The sequence below is a fragment of the Phyllostomus discolor genome, chromosome 8 (assembly GCF_004126475.2).
Source record: "Phyllostomus discolor isolate MPI-MPIP mPhyDis1 chromosome 8, mPhyDis1.pri.v3, whole genome shotgun sequence".
Taxonomy (NCBI): Eukaryota; Metazoa; Chordata; class Mammalia; order Chiroptera; family Phyllostomidae; genus Phyllostomus; species Phyllostomus discolor.
This window is the reverse complement of record NC_040910.2, coordinates 12,621,746-12,641,139: the sequence shown is the minus strand read 5'-3', so window position 1 is coordinate 12,641,139 and position 19,394 is coordinate 12,621,746. Positions and strand designations below refer to the sequence as shown.

Here is a 19,394-nt window from a genome sequence, read left to right as displayed (position 1 = left end):
AAAATCCCCAGCTGATAATAAAGTATAACTGTGACCTTTTCTGCACATTTACTTCATTAAATAAGGGGTAGTTACAAGACGGCTACAACCTGGTACTCTTTTCTCATTTGAGCTAGTACCATCATTTGGAAACAAATTATGTTTTCTTGTCCCAATAAGAGCATAATTTTTTAATCCACAGATCCCTATTAGGTTGCTTAGGTATCAGCCCCAGAATTTGATCATAGTGGCTGTGTCAGCTGATCTTCCGATGAATATTAACTATGGCCATGCAAAAGAGCCTCAAGAAATAGTTTTTGAATCAGATGCAATGTCTCCTTCGAGGGTTTTTACTTTTTTAAAGGCTCTGAGTGAAGAAGCTAAATCCAACAGCTCCTACTATTCCTTCCAAACCACTTCAGGGAGATTAAGATTTTAATGAGCAATAATTTTGGAATACCAACTTGGAGGAGTAGACACCTAGGATGTTCAAAAATGACACAAAAAAGGCTCCTCTCATATCCCCAGGAGCTTTACATTTCTAGCTCACATGGACAAGCACATGTAAATTGGAAAAGGTGGATTTCAAAGAAGGAGGACGTTTTGTCAAGATGCAAGATAAAGCAGATCAAACGTTTTCTTTAGATTCAAGTTTAAGGCGGGGTTGAGTGGCCTGGGTGGCATTCCAGGCTGAAATTCTGAGACAAAAAAAAAAAATTTCTTTTAACTTTTCTTTTTCCCAACAAAAACAAAGTTTCAATAACCCTCCTCCTTTTTCATGATTGGTAGTATTAAGTACATTTCTTTTTAAAAATAGAGATCCCCGCAGCAAAGCAAGATAATTTGGTGCACGTATCAAGTATATTACATACTCACTGGCTCAGACACCAGGTACTTAAAGGTCAAAACTATACAGACTATGTGAGCCCTGCTTTCACTGTGTTTGTAAAACCTCTTCTCCTTGGAAGCTAAGAAAAACTTGGTATCTAAGATTAGAATCGAGTAAGTGAGGGACTTCTGCACTTAATTTGTGTCATAAGGAATATATGCATTTGTAGAGCTATTACACAGGTAATATGTAAATCCCAAACTTTACAATAGTGACGTGTGTGTGTGTGTGTGTGTGTGTGTGCCCTGTGTATTTACAATTGTGATTATACTGGAAGGTAGTCACTTCATAGCAATTACCAGGTAAAAATTAGTCTTTGCTTTATAGTTACATGAGTTATTTAAAGAGCCTATGTTATTTTTACTCTGCCTATTTTTAGCTGTGCTTAGCTCATAGATTTTGCTCAACAAAAGCTGAGCCCTCTTAACAGGTACAACCCATGGACTTGAGGGAGTCCACAGTTGCATTCCCAGGGCCGTGCAAGTTCTCAGGTGTGAAAAACACAGAGCATTTCCTCTCGGTACATTCTCTTACATTGACTCAAGTTTGGAATTTTCAGCCCAGGGAAGGTGTACTGTAATGAAGTCTTCTCCAATGTTTAGAACGGGCTTGCTTCAAGATTTCATTAAAGGCATAGTCCTCATTGGTCTTCAAAAAGCTCACAAGTGGTATCGAATAAAGAACTCCGGAGACCAAGTGTGACAGCCATGGCGACGGCCAGAATCCATAAATCAGCATCTTTTGTTTTCCTTGCAGCCTGGAGGCCGCATCCCGACGAGGAGTCAGTTTTAAATCGCTTCATGGATGCAAACACTGGCAGACGAGGTTATGGAAAACTTTAGTTTTTTCCACCCTGTTTGAGAAACTCTATTGCTATAAATTTCTGCACCTAACTTATGTGTTAGCCAATAACTACTTCACCACAAACTCTGGGAGTGTTTAAATTGTGTTTGGGAATAATAACTGTGCTGTGTGAAAACACTTGACCCTAGCCCTGGCTAGCGTAGCTCAGTGGATTGAGTGCGGGCTGCGAACCAAAGCATCACAGGTTCAATTCCCAGTCAGGGCACATGCCTGGGTTGCAGGCCATGGCCCCCAGCAACCACACATTGATGTTTCTCTCTCTCTTTCTCCCTCCCTTCCCTCTCTAAAAATAAATAAATAAATAAATAAAATCTTTAAAAAAAACCAAAACATCTGACCCTGCAGTCACAGGCCGAAGGGTTAATGTTCTCATTTGAGGTTTAGGAGGCAACTAAGTCTGTTAGGACAGTTTCCTGTTGCAGCTGTAACAAGTTACCGCAGAGTCAGTGGCTCAAGTGGATGCAAATCCATTACCTTTCAGCCCTGCAGGTTGGAAGTCAGTCTCACACAAGCCTCACTGCACTGTGATTACGATGCTGGTGGTGCTGTGTTCCTCTCCGAAGGCTCCAGTGGAGAATTCGTTCCTTACCCCTTTCTTTTCCTAGACGCTGCCCGTGTTTCTTGGCTCACGGCCCCCTCCTGCCATGGTCAGAACCAGGAAAGCAGACTTGAGCCCTTGGCACATCGCGTCGCTTTAACTTTTCCTGCTGCCTCCCACTCCCACCTTTGTGGCACACCAGGCCCACCCAGACAACCCTAAATAATCTTATTTTCAGATCGGCTGGTGAGCAAACTTAATTCCACCTGCGACTTGAATTCCTCTTTACGATGTAACGTAACATACAGTTTCCTGGGGGTGAAGATGTGTGGACATCTTTGGAAAGCCGTTATTCCGCCTACCACACTACCACTACAGTTTTTCATGTTGCCGAAACTCGAACACTCCGTCCATGAGTCAGGATCTCATGATTCTGTCTATTTAAGTCTCAGGTGCATATGGTTCACTTTATTCTGCATGACATTCATTTCCTGCATTCGCTGAGAGCTACTATGTGTGGTTCTAAAAATAAGAAACGGCACGGTATTCGCAGAGCATGGATGCACGTACTCTACAGAAGACTTCTGGGGGGGGGGGGGCCGAACTAGATGCGGCAGGGTCTCTCCCAGCGTGGCGAGCCCCCGAGGCCCTGCAGAGGAGGTCTGCTCTTCTACTTGTGTCTTCCTCCCTCCTCTCTGTCCCCCCGGAGCCTTCGATGCCCAACGTTTTTTAGGGTACAGCAACTAAAAAAATAAAATCTTCCCCAAGAGATCCATTGGATTGTCACAGAGTCAGCCTTAGGACTTTTATTCTCTGGATATGGAAATGTAACTTTAAACATTTTTTTAAAAATCAAGGATCACTGGCTGCCATGATTTCTCCCAAGAAGGAAATACGTGACTTACCTGAAACCTGCATTAAATGTGATTTTTATTTTTTTTATTTTTTTTTAAATCTTATGTATGTTGTTTGACATTTCTTTTTTTTTTTTAAGATTTTATTTTATTTTTATTTTTAGAGAGGGAAGGGAGAGAGATAGAGATAGAAAGAGAGAGAAACATCAATGTGCGGTTGCTGGGGGTTATGGCCTGCAACCCAGGCATGTACCCTGGCTGGGAATCGAACCTGGGACACTTTGGTTCCCAGCCCGAGCTCCATCCACTTAAATGTGATTTTTAGAACTTGTATCGCCTCAATGTAAAGTTGGTAGTAAGAATTATTCTTATGCTGATGGCAAACCACTGACAAGATCTTTTAAGGCAAGATGCGTGCATACGTTAACGGAGTTAGAAGCAGATACACACAGCACTGCAAACAGGTCTTTGCATCCACGCTAGCAGAACCCTTGTAAATGTGGACAGTAAGTAAACATGTCGAAAAATCAGCTCCGAAGTTCTAGCTTCTATGCAGTACAATATGTCAAGAAAGCGACTGCACTTCAGCCAGAATGAAGTAGCAGGGCCACCTCCACTCTCTCACCAGACAAAAAAAAGGGGGAGGGGGGGGACAAACTGTATGAAATTAGTTTTCAAGACACAGGGCGTCAGGTAATGAATGGGATGGTTTTATCTCCGAGAGATGAGAAACACACACGATGAGCTTCAGAATTGCCCCAACGTACTGCCTGGCCAGACTGTGTAAGTCGCAGCTGGGGGCAGGGGGACCCCGAGGCAGCCCAGGACACTCCCTGGGTGGAGGAGGAAGAACTAAGAGCCTGGGAGGACTGGCAGCTCATCGCCGCAGTGTGGTACGGAGGAGCCAAGCACAGTTGGCACAGGCTTGCCTTCCCCCAGGGATTCTCAGAAACACTGGCCTTTATATACATTACATTGTCCGAACTCTGACTCATTAAGATTGCTTCAATAGGTCTAACTTATTATTGGTACTGTGTCTGATCCCACAAAATACTACCAAGCATTCACTGTATTACACTTCATCCCTTGAATTGTTCCCATCAGGCAAATGAGCGCCCGTGCCCCGGGGCAAAGCACAGGTGTCTGTGCCCTACAGCCCATTCCCTCTCTCAAACAGACGGATGCATCCTGCAGAGGCTTGTAGGCGATGCACAAGGTCACCCTGGCACACACTGTGACAATACTCCAGCAAAACGTTCACTAACCCATAGCCAACAGGAAGAGGAAGAAAAAATATCCCCGTTATTGTCACCTGCTACCTGACTGCTGCTCCCCCTGCTGGTCTCAGCGGGTTACGGGGGCGTGACCCCAGACCCTCATCCCACTGGGATCGAGTCCCCATACGCTTCACAGGCTGCAGTAGCTTCCCAGGTCCATTTCCGGTCAGGTAAGCAAAGAAGCACCTAGAAAACCCGTAAATCACATGGACTCCACTCACATGCCTCCTGCCCTGACTGCATCCGGGCAGCGTTCCCACCACTTGGTGAGGTCACCTGACCTTGCCAGGACAGTGACTCCTCCCCTGGCCTGCTGATGCTTGGGCACGAAAAGCTGCAACTGCCAACGATTATAACTCAGTGCAGTGCTTACTGGGGGCCACGAAGAAGGTGCCGGCTTCGAGGACAGAGCATTCTATCCCTGGAGAGCCGTGTCAGAGGTGGGAGGGAGACGTGCCCCAGTTAGTTTATTTTACCGCCAAGGGGGGCTGCAGTTTCCCGCAGGTTTCGTAACTCTCTGCACGTCCGGTCTCCTTGGCTAAAAACTCAGTTGAAGAGTCATTATGCTACTTGTGGCCCCACCCCTGACTTTTGGCAGTTAGGCACTGCCCCTTGGCCATCAGCGAATGAAACTTTGATTTGGTTTGTTTCCATGGTGAGCGGTAACCGCGAGTCACCGCTTCAGTGTTTAGTGGCCTTGTCCCCGGGCTCACCCCCATCAGTTCTTGTCTTTATGGCCTTGCTAAATGGTCCGTCCCCGGGCCTTCCAGTTGAACACAACCCTCCGGTGGGTCTTCCAGCCACAGATAACCTGCCCGTGCCAGCAGGTCCATTTTCCTCGCCCTTTCAGTCCTTTCCTCCACCATCTGCCACAGCCCAGCTGGCACCTTAGCTCTGCTCACAGTCGGCCATAGCTTTTTCCATGTTTGTACACGCCATCCGCCATCTCCTGCGATCCTAGCCAGGGAGTCAAGTCCTCTGAACTTAAGTCCTGTGACTCAAGGACCCAACATGGTGCCGTCCAAGTTCCCCCAATTTCATCTTGACCCCCTTTACCGACACCCTCAGCTCCAAGTCTCCAGTGTGCTCCTCCCGCTCCCCGCCAGCACAGGGGGGCCGATTCTTACAGCTCCTTTGGGGTAGCAGGGTTTCTCCCCTCTCCAGGCCCACCTGGGTTTTGCTGAACCCTAATTCTAGGCCTAGTAGCCCGGGGACAGGGTAAGTCCTGCAGGGGGTCATGGCGCCTGGGGAAGCGGGTCTCTGCGTGGTCATCTAGCCTGGAGTGGGATGAGGGGGTGCTCATCCGTCACAGAGAGGGGTGAGCTACAGCTGCAGACTCAGAAAGTCCAGGAGCCAGGGGAGTAAAAAGCCTCAGCGGCACCCAATCAGATGTCGCCACTTCGCTTGTCAGGGTCCTGGGTTTCCCCCAACAGTGCCTTGACCCCCGCACAACAGACCTGCCTTGATTGGCAACTATCTTTGAAGTCCATCCATTCAGACTATTAAATCCTGCTGCTGTAAGAAGATAAAAGCTTTTTCTGCATGCATCCAGAGGCCCTCTGGCTGCGGCACCTGCTTTCCCGTGGCCCGTCGCTGCCCTCAGCTGTTCATTATGTTTCCGTAGAATCAGGACGGTCAGCAGTAACCACCCACCCCTGCCACCCTCGGAGCTACAATTTTCTCCGTACGTCGCAAACGCCAGCCGGTCCGGTAGTGCGCTCCCTTCTCCCGCTCCACCCCGACTCACTGCCAGCGTTCAGGTGTAACAACTGTGTCTGGTGTCGGCAACTGCCCGCTGCCCGCCTCCGCCATGGAGGGCGGCGTCTGGCCACGTGACTGTGTGTCCAACACAGTACCAATCTCTGCTACTTGTTCTGCATATCAGACAAAAAATGAAGCAGACTGTACAAGAATACTAGAATGCTTTCCAAAGTTTAAAAAATCTAGAATAAATTAAATAGCAAAAGTATGTACTGTAATACTAGATTTATTCAAAAAGAAATGGAATTTCCTGGGTAAAGCATCTGTGTAATACTATTTCTGACTGTCTGAAAAATGGCTATGGAGCTACCCCTGTCTATACATTTCTGCATTAACAGGTACTGTTCAAAAAATACATTGTGAAGAAATAAATCAATCAACTGCTACAGCACACATATCAAGAGTATGTAAGATAATGTGAAGATTTAATGAAAATTTAGCACATAACATCTGATATGTATCCTGGGGACATACAAAGAAAAATACAATAATTCATTTTACCCATTATATATTAAAAAGTCAGAATAAATTCATAAGCAGTGTTTTTCATAAAAACAGCAATTTAATTTCATATATATTACCCTCCTATTCCTTTATCCTATCTATGTATCTAATTCGCAAAGCCTACCAGATTACTGAAATCAGTGAAAATCCAATCCATGATGCTTCATTGTTTATATTAATAAATATCTTACCTTTGAAATTCATTTTCCTTACACTATAAGCCTGATTATCATTTCCTATAAAAATGCTACGCCCTGCTCCTTGCCCCAGTAACTGACTGCTACACAAGGCTACGTGACGGTACTGCTGAACATCCTCACGCAGTTCACCATGCACAGGCCTTCCGGCGCATTTGCCCTCAGACAAGGTCACCGGGGGCGGGCGGCCCTCCTAGCTTTCCTGTTCCTCATAGTGCGCATAGCCACTGGCGTAGGTCCTTCCTAAGTTTAAATTAGTGAACAAATCTGAGGACTCAGCATCCGAATCCTTTCCGCCTTCCTCTTCTTCCTCTTCATCATCCTCTGCTTCGTAGTCATCCTCCTCATCGTGGTAGCTGGTGTCACCATACTTATCAGTGGAAAGGTTCTTCCAATAGGCGTCGTACCCGGAAGCTCCATCTCCCTCCTCACCCCCAGTCTGCCTGCCAAACTTCAGGGAGCGTGCTGCAAAACACACATCAGAATATGGCACCTTATTCGCTCCCGTTCTCTGCCCCCTCGTGTCCCTCCACGACATACAGTTACATGAACCTGATCGGCTGCCTCTTCCTCCCAAGTGAAAAAGTAAGCCACATTCTTTCTAATTTCCTAACTTAGTATTTAACTGGAAAGAAAAAAGACCTTAAAAAACAACCATCAGTTATATCCTACTTGGAGTCTATACACACACCACACGTCACCAACAGTAAAGGTGATGCTGTCATTCCATTAAATCTGGAAAAGGTTGGAAAACCAAGAACAGCACTCTCCAAATATAAGTTAAATAAGGCGTGTTAAAAATTAAAATGCACTTCATTTGATCAATTAGAAGTTGATTTTCAAATCAGAAAAGCTGATTTCACATCACTGTGCTTTTCTCGAGAGCAACTTTGTAACTGAGATGCCCCAGAAGACAAAGCTTGCATTTCTTCTTACTAGCAACACAAAGTTTCGTGCAAAACACTCAGCAGAATCTTCAGTCTCACCTTCTTGTACAAGTGTATCCTTGATTAAACTGTCATTTGGAACTACGGTTCCATTCTGATATGTTTGGTAAAGCGTCAAGTTCTCTTTAACAAACCGTTAGTTGCATTACTGTACACGGGTATGACAACTGTCTTACTCCTGCACAGAAAGGCTACACGGGAACTAGAAAGCAATTTCCTGCAGCAGTGACACGGCACAGCTGCTCCACCACGACACACCAAACAACAGCTTCAGAATGAATCCCAACTCTCAAGTACTCGAGATTACCGGCACTGGAGTATTAAGGATTTATAGCTACTCAATTATTTAACAAGGAAGCCTTAGCAAAAATAGAAAAGCTACTTTTTTCAGTCTTAAATTTCAGTATTCACCATGTCATTAGCTGAGGCAAATGTCAACTATCCAAGTGAACGATGGTGTATTTCTTAAGTTAAATTGGGAAATTTTACCCATATATTTTCCAAGGCTGTAAAATTCCACTTCCTTAAGAGAACACATTCATCTTTTCAAATGGGAAGAGGCAAAACAAAAACAGAAAGAGAAAAAGGAGATAAATCTTTTCTAAGCGTGAAAGCAAAACCCAGCCCCGGACTCAGCGGAAGGGCCTTACTTGACATGCTGAGGTCCTTGGTCTCCTGGGTCTCGTGGCCGCACTTCGGGCAGGGCGGCTGCTTGCCCTTCTCCTGCTTGAACACCTTGCTCCTTGTGTGGTCGTCACAGAAACAGGCCTCCACAGGGAAGTAAAAATAAACAATAAAAAAGTCATTCTAAAAATGCACAGTCAAGGAGACTTAAACACATGACTTGTTAGGGCAGAGATCAGGACTTCTGTTCGGACTGGCCCACTCCTGATCTTCATTTCACCAGGGAGAGGTCTCTCCCAGGACTCTTCAGACCCACAACCCGGCCCGAGGCCAAAACTCTCCTCGGGGGATGGCGTGCACACATTTACTCGTTCCCAAACACATCGGCGCTCACAAAGCCCTGATGACGCTTGAAGAGCCCACCTCCCCAGGTGCACTCTAACTGCGGGCGCACGCAGGCACTGAGGCTACTGTAAGACAACTCTGCGCCCTGCAACACAGGCACAGAGGAGGGGCACGCAACCCCATGCAGGACTCGGGAGAGAAGACGTGAAGACCCAGCTGAGACCTGAAGGAGAACGGGGCGCGGCAAAGACCGAAGAGCAGGCTAAGGCAGAGGCAACAGCGCACACAACGCTGGGGAAGAGTGGGGGAGAAGTCACCGCGGGTTAGGGGTATCGGCAAGCACCAGAGAAATGTTAATCACTTAAAACACGCCCCCACCACTGTGGTCAGACTGTCCCCCAGAAACCTCAGGTGCACAAACCCCAGCTAAGACCAGAGGGCACCAGAGTCCACGCGGAGGCAAGCCCCGTGGATGGCCTGTGGGAAGTCACTGAGCTTCCTCAATTCCACAATCTCTAGAATAAAAGAACTGAACTTAACATTTAAGGATCCGTGTAAATATTAGAATGTGGAATAATATAGTAACTATAAGTAAACCGAGGAACGGTCATGAAGAATGGGGGTTGAAAACAAAACCTAACAGGAAAAAACACACAGATGTACCTTACAACGAAGACAAGAGTGCTGGCCGAGCCGGTTGCATGAAACGCCTGTGGGGAAAAACACATACACCCAGATTCAAACCTGGAATAAAAACACTATTTCCCGCTGATTTGTACTTGATCTAAGACAGATCCCACAGAACTGACCCTTTTTCACTGTTTGAACACTTAAGACTGCTAAGAAACTTGGGTATAAAGAACATCTACTACATAAAAACTTACACTTAAATGTTTCCGCCTCTAAAACCTGGCAGCTGGCTTGATGTTCAAATTGATCATCTTCACAGAGAAAGTTTTGGCAAAAGGAACAGCTGAATATTCTGCCTCCTGTCAGATTAAAAAATAAAACCCGAAAATGTAAACATGATAAGCTTTAATTTAAAAAACTCATTATCTATAGAACTGCTCGAAAAGGACAGCGAGTTGTTTCAGAGTGACACCAGGATGACCCAGGAGTTCTCTGTTCTGGCAAAGGCTACCGTGAAATCTGCCGAAATGAGCCACAAGACGGAGGACCCCCACGACCCCCTGGCTGCAGTGCGTAACCCGACACTCAGAGACGCCGGCTCTCCTGCAGCGGGGACTGTTTCAGTCAATAACCCTAGCTACCAGCTTTGACCACTACTGCTAGTGGAAATCCCTTTTCCAACCACACTGATAAGCAAAACAGTGCCAGTGGTGAGGGCTGACAGTATCCCCAAAGGAGTCTTAAAAAGGGTATCCAGGATGCCTCAAAGTCGGCCTTCACTCGGAGCAACAGCCACTCCTGTGTGCACGCACTCACCGTGGTCCCAGACACCCCGTTCGCACTCCACACACTCGGCGTCAGTAAGAGGGCAGGCGCAGGCGTGTGTGCTGAGACATTTCCTGCCGTGGCAGACCCAAGCCTCACAGAAGTCACATATTGCACCCTGCGACCAAGAGCACAAAAAATCGTCACGTGAATGACTGCAACCATTAGCTAACCCAACAATTTTCAACAGATGTGACACAGAATTTTTTAAATATATAATACCTGACTACATAGGGGCATGGACCTCTTTTCCCTTAGATTGTCAACTTAAGAAATGACAACAGCCAACACAACAAAAGACATCTGTGTGAATGCTGTCTTGGACCATAAATATAGAGGTCACGTAATAGTTGCATCTCATTGGTCACATCGCATATTTAGGTTCCATCTGATTGGTTAATTCTTGGTACCAGAAATCCTTATATACAAATATAGGCACCTGATTTTTTAAAAAGTCACTTTGGAGCAAAGAGGGTAGGTAATTACCATTGTCATTTACTTTTTTTTGAAATTCAATACAAAATAGCTATTTTTGGTTTTGGTCAGATCAGCAACAAATACGCCTTTGGTGTGCTGCAGAATTTTACTAGTTAGTTAATGTGTGCCATGAGATGAAAAAGGCTGAAAATCACCATCAAAGCTGTGCACACTGCGCATTTATCAACCCTCAGTGACAGTGGGTGGCTCCACTGAAGACAAACTTTTCCTCTTTAAGCCGGAGTTAAAGGGGTTCTCTGAAAACTACTGCACCAGGGGCTATCGGTCATATACAGACCTGAGCTAAACATCCAAAGAAAAAGCATCCGGGGAAGCTGCGCACTGACCCCAACACCAAGCACCGCGGTCAGTCCAGGGGCCCGAGTGCGGCCTCAGACGGAGCTCCGGTTCGGATGAGGCCCGGGGCCTGCGGCTCAAGCGCCCTTGTCCACGGCCATTCCAGCAACTAAACCAGGTGTTTGCAAATACTAGTATTTCCCACTTCAGAAAATTTCTAGAATAACTTAGAGAAAATACTAAGCTTCTGTCGACGTCTTTTTTTCTCCTAAGGCAACTTATGCTTTAAATCAATGATCATGTTTCTTTGTGAAAGAAATTAAAGTAAAATACAGTAAAAACTGCAGAACTAAATGACAGGGTAAGACACTCCAATTCTACACGAAGTAGGATAGTGAGACTACATTTTTCAATGACCTGAGGTCAACAGACTACAAAGAGCTAGGACAAATCTTAATGGACTGAACGGTCTTCCCTTTACAGAGGGCGGCCAAGGGCATGAGCTGCATCACAGGGGAGCTGAGATTTAAATCCAGGTCTTCTGAACCTCAGTTCAGTGGTATACCACTCAAGGCTCTGTAATAAAAATACTATAGAACAAACAGGAAAAATGTTGTATGACTTGTAAAAATGGATTGTCGGTGTAGCTACCAAATCCTCCAGTATCTCCTGAATTACTCCGGGTTCCAACAACAAAGAGACGGCACACTACACCACCCAATCCGGGAGAGCTCAGGGATGAGTTACAAAGGTCAGGGACAGGCATAGAAAAACACCACGGGGTGATGCAGGTACCACCCCTGGGCCTGAAGCGACAAGGGGAAGAGAAGGAGTTACCAGGACCCCAAGAGAGAGCCATATGGAGAAGGTTACTCAGCCATATGGAGAGGAACTGTGCCAAGCCACATCCAAACCAGGAGAGCCTGGTCGCAGTGAGCTGGGAGAACAAAGACCCAGATGGCACTGTCCTTCCGTCTTCAGGTGTCCTGCCAGGGCCTCTCGTTGGCCGAACCAAAGGGCAGCAACGAGGGAAGAGCGCCACGGTCCAGTCGGCCCCGAGGGCAAAGCAGGTTGGAGAAGAGGGAGAGGGAATCCTCACGGGCAAATCACTTTTCTGGAATTTATAATAACTCCTGATTTTACTTTAATGTTTTCTTTATGTAAGAAAAGATCATAAAGACTCATACAACCCAGTGAATTAAGGAGTGTTTGATAAATGTAGACATTAGCAAGCTACCAAGAAAGATTATGATGGGTTCTGACTCTGGTTTTTGAAATATAACATTGACAATCCTATATTTAAAATAAGGAGGAACTCACAATATGATTATGAATTCTAGCTCCTTGCATCTGTAAGCTATGCATACATGAAATATATCAAATAAAGATCTGCTTCATAATGAAAAATTATGTGTTCTTGGAAAGTTACTACAAATAAAATATTCTGCTTGACTAAAACAGTATTATTTTCATTGTGGACTGAAATTTGGACCAGAGCATAAAATCGCCCAGTACAGTGCAAATGGTTAAAAGAATAACTTTTTAGTAAAATAGCAAAATACATCACACAAAACATGTTTTTATTATTTAAAACAATAAATTTCTTTAGAAAAGTATACATGTAATGAAGAAATTATATATAACTATATTAAGTATGCACTTTTTTGGAAATAGAAAACTTTAAAAAACTATGAACCGTAGGTTCTCTTGGAACCAAGTTGCTTATTAAACCAAAAGCCTGAACAGGGCTTTCAGCGTGACGTTCAATGAAGTCTAATTAAGACACATTAGAAAGGTACCAACGACAAATGAATTTCTGTTTAAGCCAACATTAAATAAGTTTTCACTCCTTGTATGTTTCCAAATAAGAAAAAAAGGAAGCAATCAAAAACAAGTGGCATATTTCCACTTGTTTTTGATAACCTAGATAACTACAGACTGATTGAACCAAGGGACAAAACTATGATAATCTGGTTATAAAATACAGTGGTTACAAAAAACAACCACTGGTCAGAACATTTCTTATCACCAGACACCTACTAGTCTAAGACAGTGATTCTCAACCTTTTCTTCTCATGGCACACGTCCACTAACTGCTAAAATTCTGAAGCACACCAAAAAATGTGTTTTTAGCAAATCTGGCAAAAAAAAGTATAATTCTGATTTACTCACACCAGATGGCTGTTTTTGTGTTGGCTGCTGACATTTGTTATTTGCCAATCTAAGGGAAAGGAGGTCAGTGCCGCTGACTGAATACCCAGGCACTGCACGTTCTACAAACTCCCGCGGCGCCCGGGTTGAAAGTCGCTGGTCGTGGAGCAGAAGACAAGCTTACCACCATCGCCAGGCCGGTACTGTACACACCGGCATGCTTTATGACACAGTCTGATGACTTCATCATGCACTTGGTCTTCCCTGGGAAAGAAACAAATTGGCATTATTAGCCTTGCAAAGTAGTGCATGCAAGTATTCATTGATTCTTCTCTTACCAGCCTAAGGTCCTATGGCAGTAATTTTAAATGGACAGAAATGAGCAGTTTACTGCTTACATAACCAAAAATAGAAAATGGATATAACCAAGATCTCACTCTCTGAGTCAAACCTTTTGAGATTAAAAATTTATTAAAAATCTACAAGCACACTAAAGTTATAGGTGTATGTTAATTCCTATCTGTAATAAAATCAGAAAATTCAGGTTATGCTTTGTAACCTAACCATCATTATAGCAGTTTAAAATCTGGTGAATTTTCAGATGAATTAAAACATATTTTAAAAAGCTATGATTTAAAATGAATTTAACATTTCATAATTCACAATAAAAACTGTCTGATTTAAAGTGTTTGCTTATTTCTTCCTACAAAACATCTCAAACCAAACCAAACTGTGATTATGCATCTTACCTGGTTCCCTTTTCAAATGTATTAATATGTAAAAATTTACAAACATAGCCTCCAAGTAAACATTTCTCCAGCAAAATTTTCAAATAGTCCCCAAATGGACACAAAAACCAGGAATAGGGTGACAGAGCTAAAATCACAATACAGCCACAAAAACCCTGCTGTAGCAGCAAATTACAAACCCGAAACACTGTCAGGAAATTCGCTCATCATATACTACGTGAAGATTAAGGATGACATCTTAATCACCCATTTCACACTCCACAAAGTGGAACATGAAAGAAACAGAAGGTACTCAGTTTCCCATTATCCTGACCACCCGAGGAGCAGAGCCAGACGACAGGAAATGGGAAGGAAGAGACACTGGAAATGAGAGGCGGCGGCCACCCAGGCGACCCGTGTCTAACACTCAGCACAGGAATCAGTGAGCGGGAAATGCACCCAAATACAGCACCACAAAACCTACGCTCAGTAACACTGAAATTATGGGGAGGTCCTAGCAAGAACTTAATCTTCTCCATAAACTGTTTTTGTACTGTACATTCATTTCTTTTGTAAAAAGGGATATAAAAAATGGCAGATAAGTGGGCTACCTAAACCAGTATTCTTTTTCATTCATCATGTCTTTCATTAACAGTGTCTTCTGCGAAAGCTACAACTACACTAGAAACGTTCAGGGATATAGCTCTAAACTTTCTGCACTGTTATCATACGTAACCCATTCAAACGAGCATATCCCAGATGTGTTCCATCTGAAACTATTATCCCAGAACCAGAAGGGGTATTTGCTCAAACAGAAGTTTAGAGAGGGTCACCGTACTTCCCTCCTGCAGGTCTTCAGAAACCATGTAACAGAAACCTCCCCGATGGTAAGGAAGGGGAGAAACACGCTGCGTTTCTCAAGTGTACACGGTGTGCTAAGGAATACTGGCTAATATCTCGTGGGTTCTGAGGAGGACCATTTGACAAACACCAAACTTGCTCTGTGAACTGCCACTTAGTTTTACTCTGAACGATCCTTTATCCTTAATGCAAGTTTCCACTTACACTTGGGAACTGAGTATGTGGCTTAGGAACTCCATTCCAGTGACGTGGGAATCCATGTGAGAAAACTCAAGAATCATATGCCGAATGCCAAACAGAAAAATAACTACTCACAAAAACTGACACCAGGTAAATGTGGGACGAAATTATTCCCAATGGTCTGACATACTGCAGGCAGTATCCGCAGGAATCAAAATGTAGAAAAACAAATACTATCGACAAGACTGAGGGTATAACAAATTAGAGAGTCAGGAACCCCCAAAATCATTAGTCTGAAATCTGACCTTTTATGTTTGAAAAGCATGTTGGTAACCTGTATCTAACCTGTATCTGAGCCATCTGCCAGCATTATGTCGAAGACAAAACCGAGACTTGATAGTGATTTGGCGGGCCAAATAACATTTTGTTATTTTATTTGTGGTGAGGCATGATATTATTGCAAATAATGATCAGCTTCATACTGATTAACTGCACACCAATGTCAGATAAAAGCAAAGGCAGGTGCCCTCAAGTAACACATACTTACCACACTGCGCACAGATCGGTAACTTCTGCACAGAATTACAGAAGTAGCAAAACGCTCTATTCTTCTGTCGCCTTGTCATGTAAAAAAAAAAAATTTAAATACAGTAAATATCAGACAAAAGATCAGAGGATCTATATTATTAGATATAGATAGAAAAATAAATAAAAATTTACCTCTGACATTTATCACATTCCTGTAAAATAAAAATAAGACATTAATTTTCTACTGGCTGAAAATTGCAAACTTACTTGCATTATAAAGAATAACCTTTCCTTCATGTTACGATGTAAGTGACACCTCCCCAAACCCTCCAACCCCCCCAGCATACAAGAGCATCCACACACCACAGAGGTATGCCCTGGGCACACCACACTAGAGAAAGCAGTGGTATTTTCACAAAAGAGGGTAAATTCAGAGGTAGGTGCTTTTTTAATGAATCACACAAGTGAAGAACAGACATCAGAAACCCTAGTGAATACAATGTGATAAAGCTTACAGACAATCCAGAATTTTAAACATGTTATTAAACATTCTCAACAATCTGGTCCCTAACCTCTTTCCAATCCACCCATCCTCCTTAGATTCAAGGCACTTTCTGTCAGCCCTTCTCAGAACGTGCCTGTCCTCTCTTCTGTGTCTTGCTTATTCTAGCGCTCTGCCCTGAAGAGTCCCTCCCCAGCCTTTACCTGCTGGAAGCTCCGGTGGTGACCCCTCCCCTTCTGTGAACTGTACCCACCCACACTCACCTGTCCCCTGCGTCGTACCTGCACCCCTACTGCAACGCTTACCCAAGTCTGGCTGTCATCGCCTGTACTTGCTTCTTGAGTCACTTCTTGTTTTGTCTGGCCCACACCCCTTGTCTCTAGAAACGGCCCTGACACACCGAAGGGAGTCGCCACTGTCCGGTGCTCTGAGATCCTGCCTCCCCACCACCCACCCCAGCCATAAATGCTAGTCCTGGAAATGGCACCTGCCCAAGTCCAAAGCATCCAAGTTCTTTCCTCTCTGTGGGCAACAGCATGTGATGTGAGACACGCGAGCCACCAGTGCCCATGATGAACCCAAACAAACGGAGTGGGGCGGCCTGAGCAAACAGAACTAACGCAAAAGACAAAACTCCCAGGCGGTTCCAGGTTCCAGGTGTCCTGTGTTGCACTATACCCTCGCCCTGCCCAACTACACACGTCAGTCCACTATTCACTCAATAAACTCTACTTCTCCCTGGTTCCTCACATGGGCTTGGCGTTAACACACAAACAGTTCTCACGTAATGCACAGAGCAGCTGACCCACGAGCCTGCGGAAACAGGACCGTGTCCCTCACCCTTGTACCCCCCACAGGGCCTCAAACAGTACCCGGCACAGAGCAGATGCACAGCAGCTGTGGAATTAAAAACATTTCCCATGCCTTTGAAGAAACAAAGGAAGAAAAAAGAGGGGTGGTGGCGACAGCACAAGCAGAGAGAAGCAGAACGAGGGCAATGTGGGACAATGCAGAGAAACACGGTCAAAGGCAGAAAAGGAGGAATGGCAGCCGGCATAAATAATCTGCTTTCCCAGCCCTGACCACAGAAGCCCAGAAATGATCAGGACTGATCCACTTGGCACCAGGAAAGAAGGTAGTGGAACAAGAAACAAGAGATGTCAAGAACCGTGGAAAGTTCAGAAATGAGAAACCAAATGCGTTCCAAGACTTGCTGAGAGAAACGGCAAAAGAGGAAAAGGCTCCAACTGATGGGACAGCCTGGATTAAGGGGCGAGAGGCTGGAAAATTCTCCGCAGAGATCCTAGCACGTACTCTTGGTCAAGACCGATTCATCACCAGCAGCAGCCACGGCCGTGGGTAACGTGCTAGGTTTTATAAATAAGATAAAATCAAACAAAATGCATTGCCACTCAGTGTTAATGAAAACAATGGGCAGGCCTCAAACACAGATTCCAAATTCCATAAAATACACCCAGCAACACCGTATTCACTAAAATTGTACTCAGGCGTTTTTCAGATAACTGACGTATCGATGGTTTTTCAACTATCAATCGCTATCGTGAAAGCTGTTACCATGGACGCGTTGCACGGGTGCTTGGCTAAATCCACGGTGCCTCTCAGCGCCCGGAGCTGCTTCTCCCGCTCCCGGCGGTTCTCGGCCTTCTTCCGCGCACCGGTCTTTTTCTTGGGCATCTTCCCCCTTTCAACACAGGAGAACAGAGAGGATATAACTGTCAGGTTGCTATTTTAAACAAACTAAGAAACTTATTCTCATTAAAATTTAAAACCTGCTTTCATCACTTAGTTGAAAGAACTACCCCATTTCGTAGAGAGAACTGCACTGAACCTGCCTTTGAAAAAAACGTGTCAATAAATAACACATTTTTATTTGGCTTTTCATCAGTCTGAAAACTACCAGTTCCCTGAGGATTGCAGCCCTATCTTTCTTGACTGTGTTTACCTCCCAGTCCTGCCTGGCTATATTCAATGAAGAGATAACACTAATGAATGAGTAGCTAGCTATATGGTTGCTTTTGAATCTGAATCTCAAATTTCTTAATATTCTTTAAAATACATATTTTTAAGTCTTTTCTAAGAGTGATTCTCAAAAATCAACTGCAGAAGTTCCTAAAAGTACAGATTAGGACATCTAGGCCTTACCATCTACAAATTCTAAATGTCCAAGGACCGGCTCAAATTTCACTGGTGACTGTGACATACAACCTCCCTGAAGACATGAACATTCTCACTCAAAAATCAAAGCGTGTCCATGACAGATGGGCAGAGTTTCAGGAAAGCACACCTTTAAGAGATTTACGCTGCTGATTCAAAAGGGCCTATTACAACACAGCAAAATCATGCACCTGCTTGTACTGGGAACAGTACAAAGGTCACTGTAAGTTTTTTCTACTTTTATGTTAGAAAAAGGTTTCAACTTTTATGTTACAATATCCAATCAAAAACCAAGCAATGGGAAGTTGCGACTTAAAGATATAGACACATCAATGCATGTGGTTTAGTAGCTGGTTCCTTAAGTAATGTCCACACCCACTAAGTCACCCTTCCAGTACTTAAAATGACAAAATCTACAGGATGAAAAAAAAAACCCGTGTACTGTTATGGCCAACAGAGCTCAGAAAATAGTCACGGGGTGATAATACGGATGTATTTTCTACAGTCCCAGGGGAGAATCCGCGGAGAAAACTGAGCCTCATTTTTTTTTCTCTCCAGATTGGTTTGGACATTTTAAAAGCCAATTCTTTTTCTCAGCTTTATGTGGGTGGGTTCAAGCCCCTCTCCAGTAATGCTCCGACTTCAGAACACGGTCCGTGTCGCCAAAAGAGGAAACAGGCACGGGGTCACTGCAGTTTCGGAGGGAAAGCCTGCCGTCGGAATACCCAGCGGCCAGGGGAGAGAGACGGCGGAGGTGCCACGCGGCTCGGGGAACCCACGGCGTCACCCGCCCGCGGGACACCCTCCCTCGCGCGCGCTCCGGGCCGACCTCGCTCACCCTGGCGGGGAGGGCGGGCGCACTCCGGGGGCACAGGCGCAGGGAGTGGCGTGGCGGCGGCCCGCGGCAACTGCAAATCCGGCTCGCGGACCACGATTCGGGGTTAGAAGGCACTGAGACCCCAAGAAGGAAGACACAGTCACTTTAGGACACTAGGAGCCGGACCGGATGTCCTCTGACGTCAGCAGCGTCCTACGACAGCGCGTCGGCAGGAAAGGGCCCGCCCATCCCTGTTGGCTCCGCCCAGGTTCCTCCCATTCCTGCGGGTCCTTCGCTGTGGGAGGGCCCGACAGGAGGTGGGCGGAGCCCCGAGAGGAGGAAAGATGAGAACGCGGGGCCTAAGGGGGATGGGAAGGTTCCCTTAATTTTATTTTTTCAGAAAAGGAGCAATCTAAAGGAAGAGAAAAATCTTCCTTTCTGGTA

At 45.0% G+C, this 19,394-nt stretch overlaps 1 protein-coding gene across 4 annotated transcripts; it reads right to left on the bottom strand.

The window, feature by feature from the left end:
- Positions 1-6,570: 6,570 nt before the first annotated feature.
- On the bottom strand, positions 6,571-19,155 carry ZNF330 (zinc finger protein 330). 4 transcript variants are annotated; one of them, XM_036031837.1, is made up of 11 exons: positions 18,972-19,154; positions 18,122-18,188; positions 17,534-17,660; positions 15,649-15,668; positions 15,476-15,546; positions 13,344-13,423; positions 10,226-10,352; positions 9,664-9,768; positions 9,443-9,489; positions 8,461-8,578; positions 6,571-7,328 (listed from the first exon to the last, which is right to left on the bottom strand). In XM_036031837.1, the coding sequence occupies exons 3-11, from the start codon at positions 17,651-17,653 to the stop codon at positions 7,057-7,059; spliced, it is 960 nt and encodes a 319-aa protein (XP_035887730.1). In that variant the 5' UTR covers positions 17,654-17,660; positions 18,122-18,188; positions 18,972-19,154; the 3' UTR covers positions 6,571-7,056. The 4 variants fall into 4 exon arrangements, with proteins under 4 accessions (XP_035887730.1, XP_028375992.1, XP_035887731.1 ...); XM_028520191.2 differs by lacking the exon at positions 18,122-18,188 and having other exon boundaries at positions 18,972-19,155; XM_036031838.1 differs by lacking the exons at positions 18,122-18,188; positions 18,972-19,154 and adding an exon at positions 18,585-18,915.
- Positions 19,156-19,394: the final 239 nt, after the last annotated feature.

Excerpts from the sequence above, each read along its gene's own strand:
- ZNF330 (XM_028520191.2), bottom strand. The coding sequence starts at position 17,653 with ATGCCCAAGAAAAAGACCGGTGCGCGGAAGAAGGCCGAGAACCGCCGG. Across the intron at positions 13,424-15,475 it reads ACCGATCTGTGCGCAGTGTG|GGAAGACCAAGTGCATGATG; the intron begins GTAAGTATGTGT and ends TTTCTTTCCCAG. Across the intron at positions 9,769-10,225 it reads ACGGGGTGTCTGGGACCACG|GAGGCAGAATATTCAGCTGT; the intron begins GTGAGTGCGTGC and ends TTAATCTGACAG.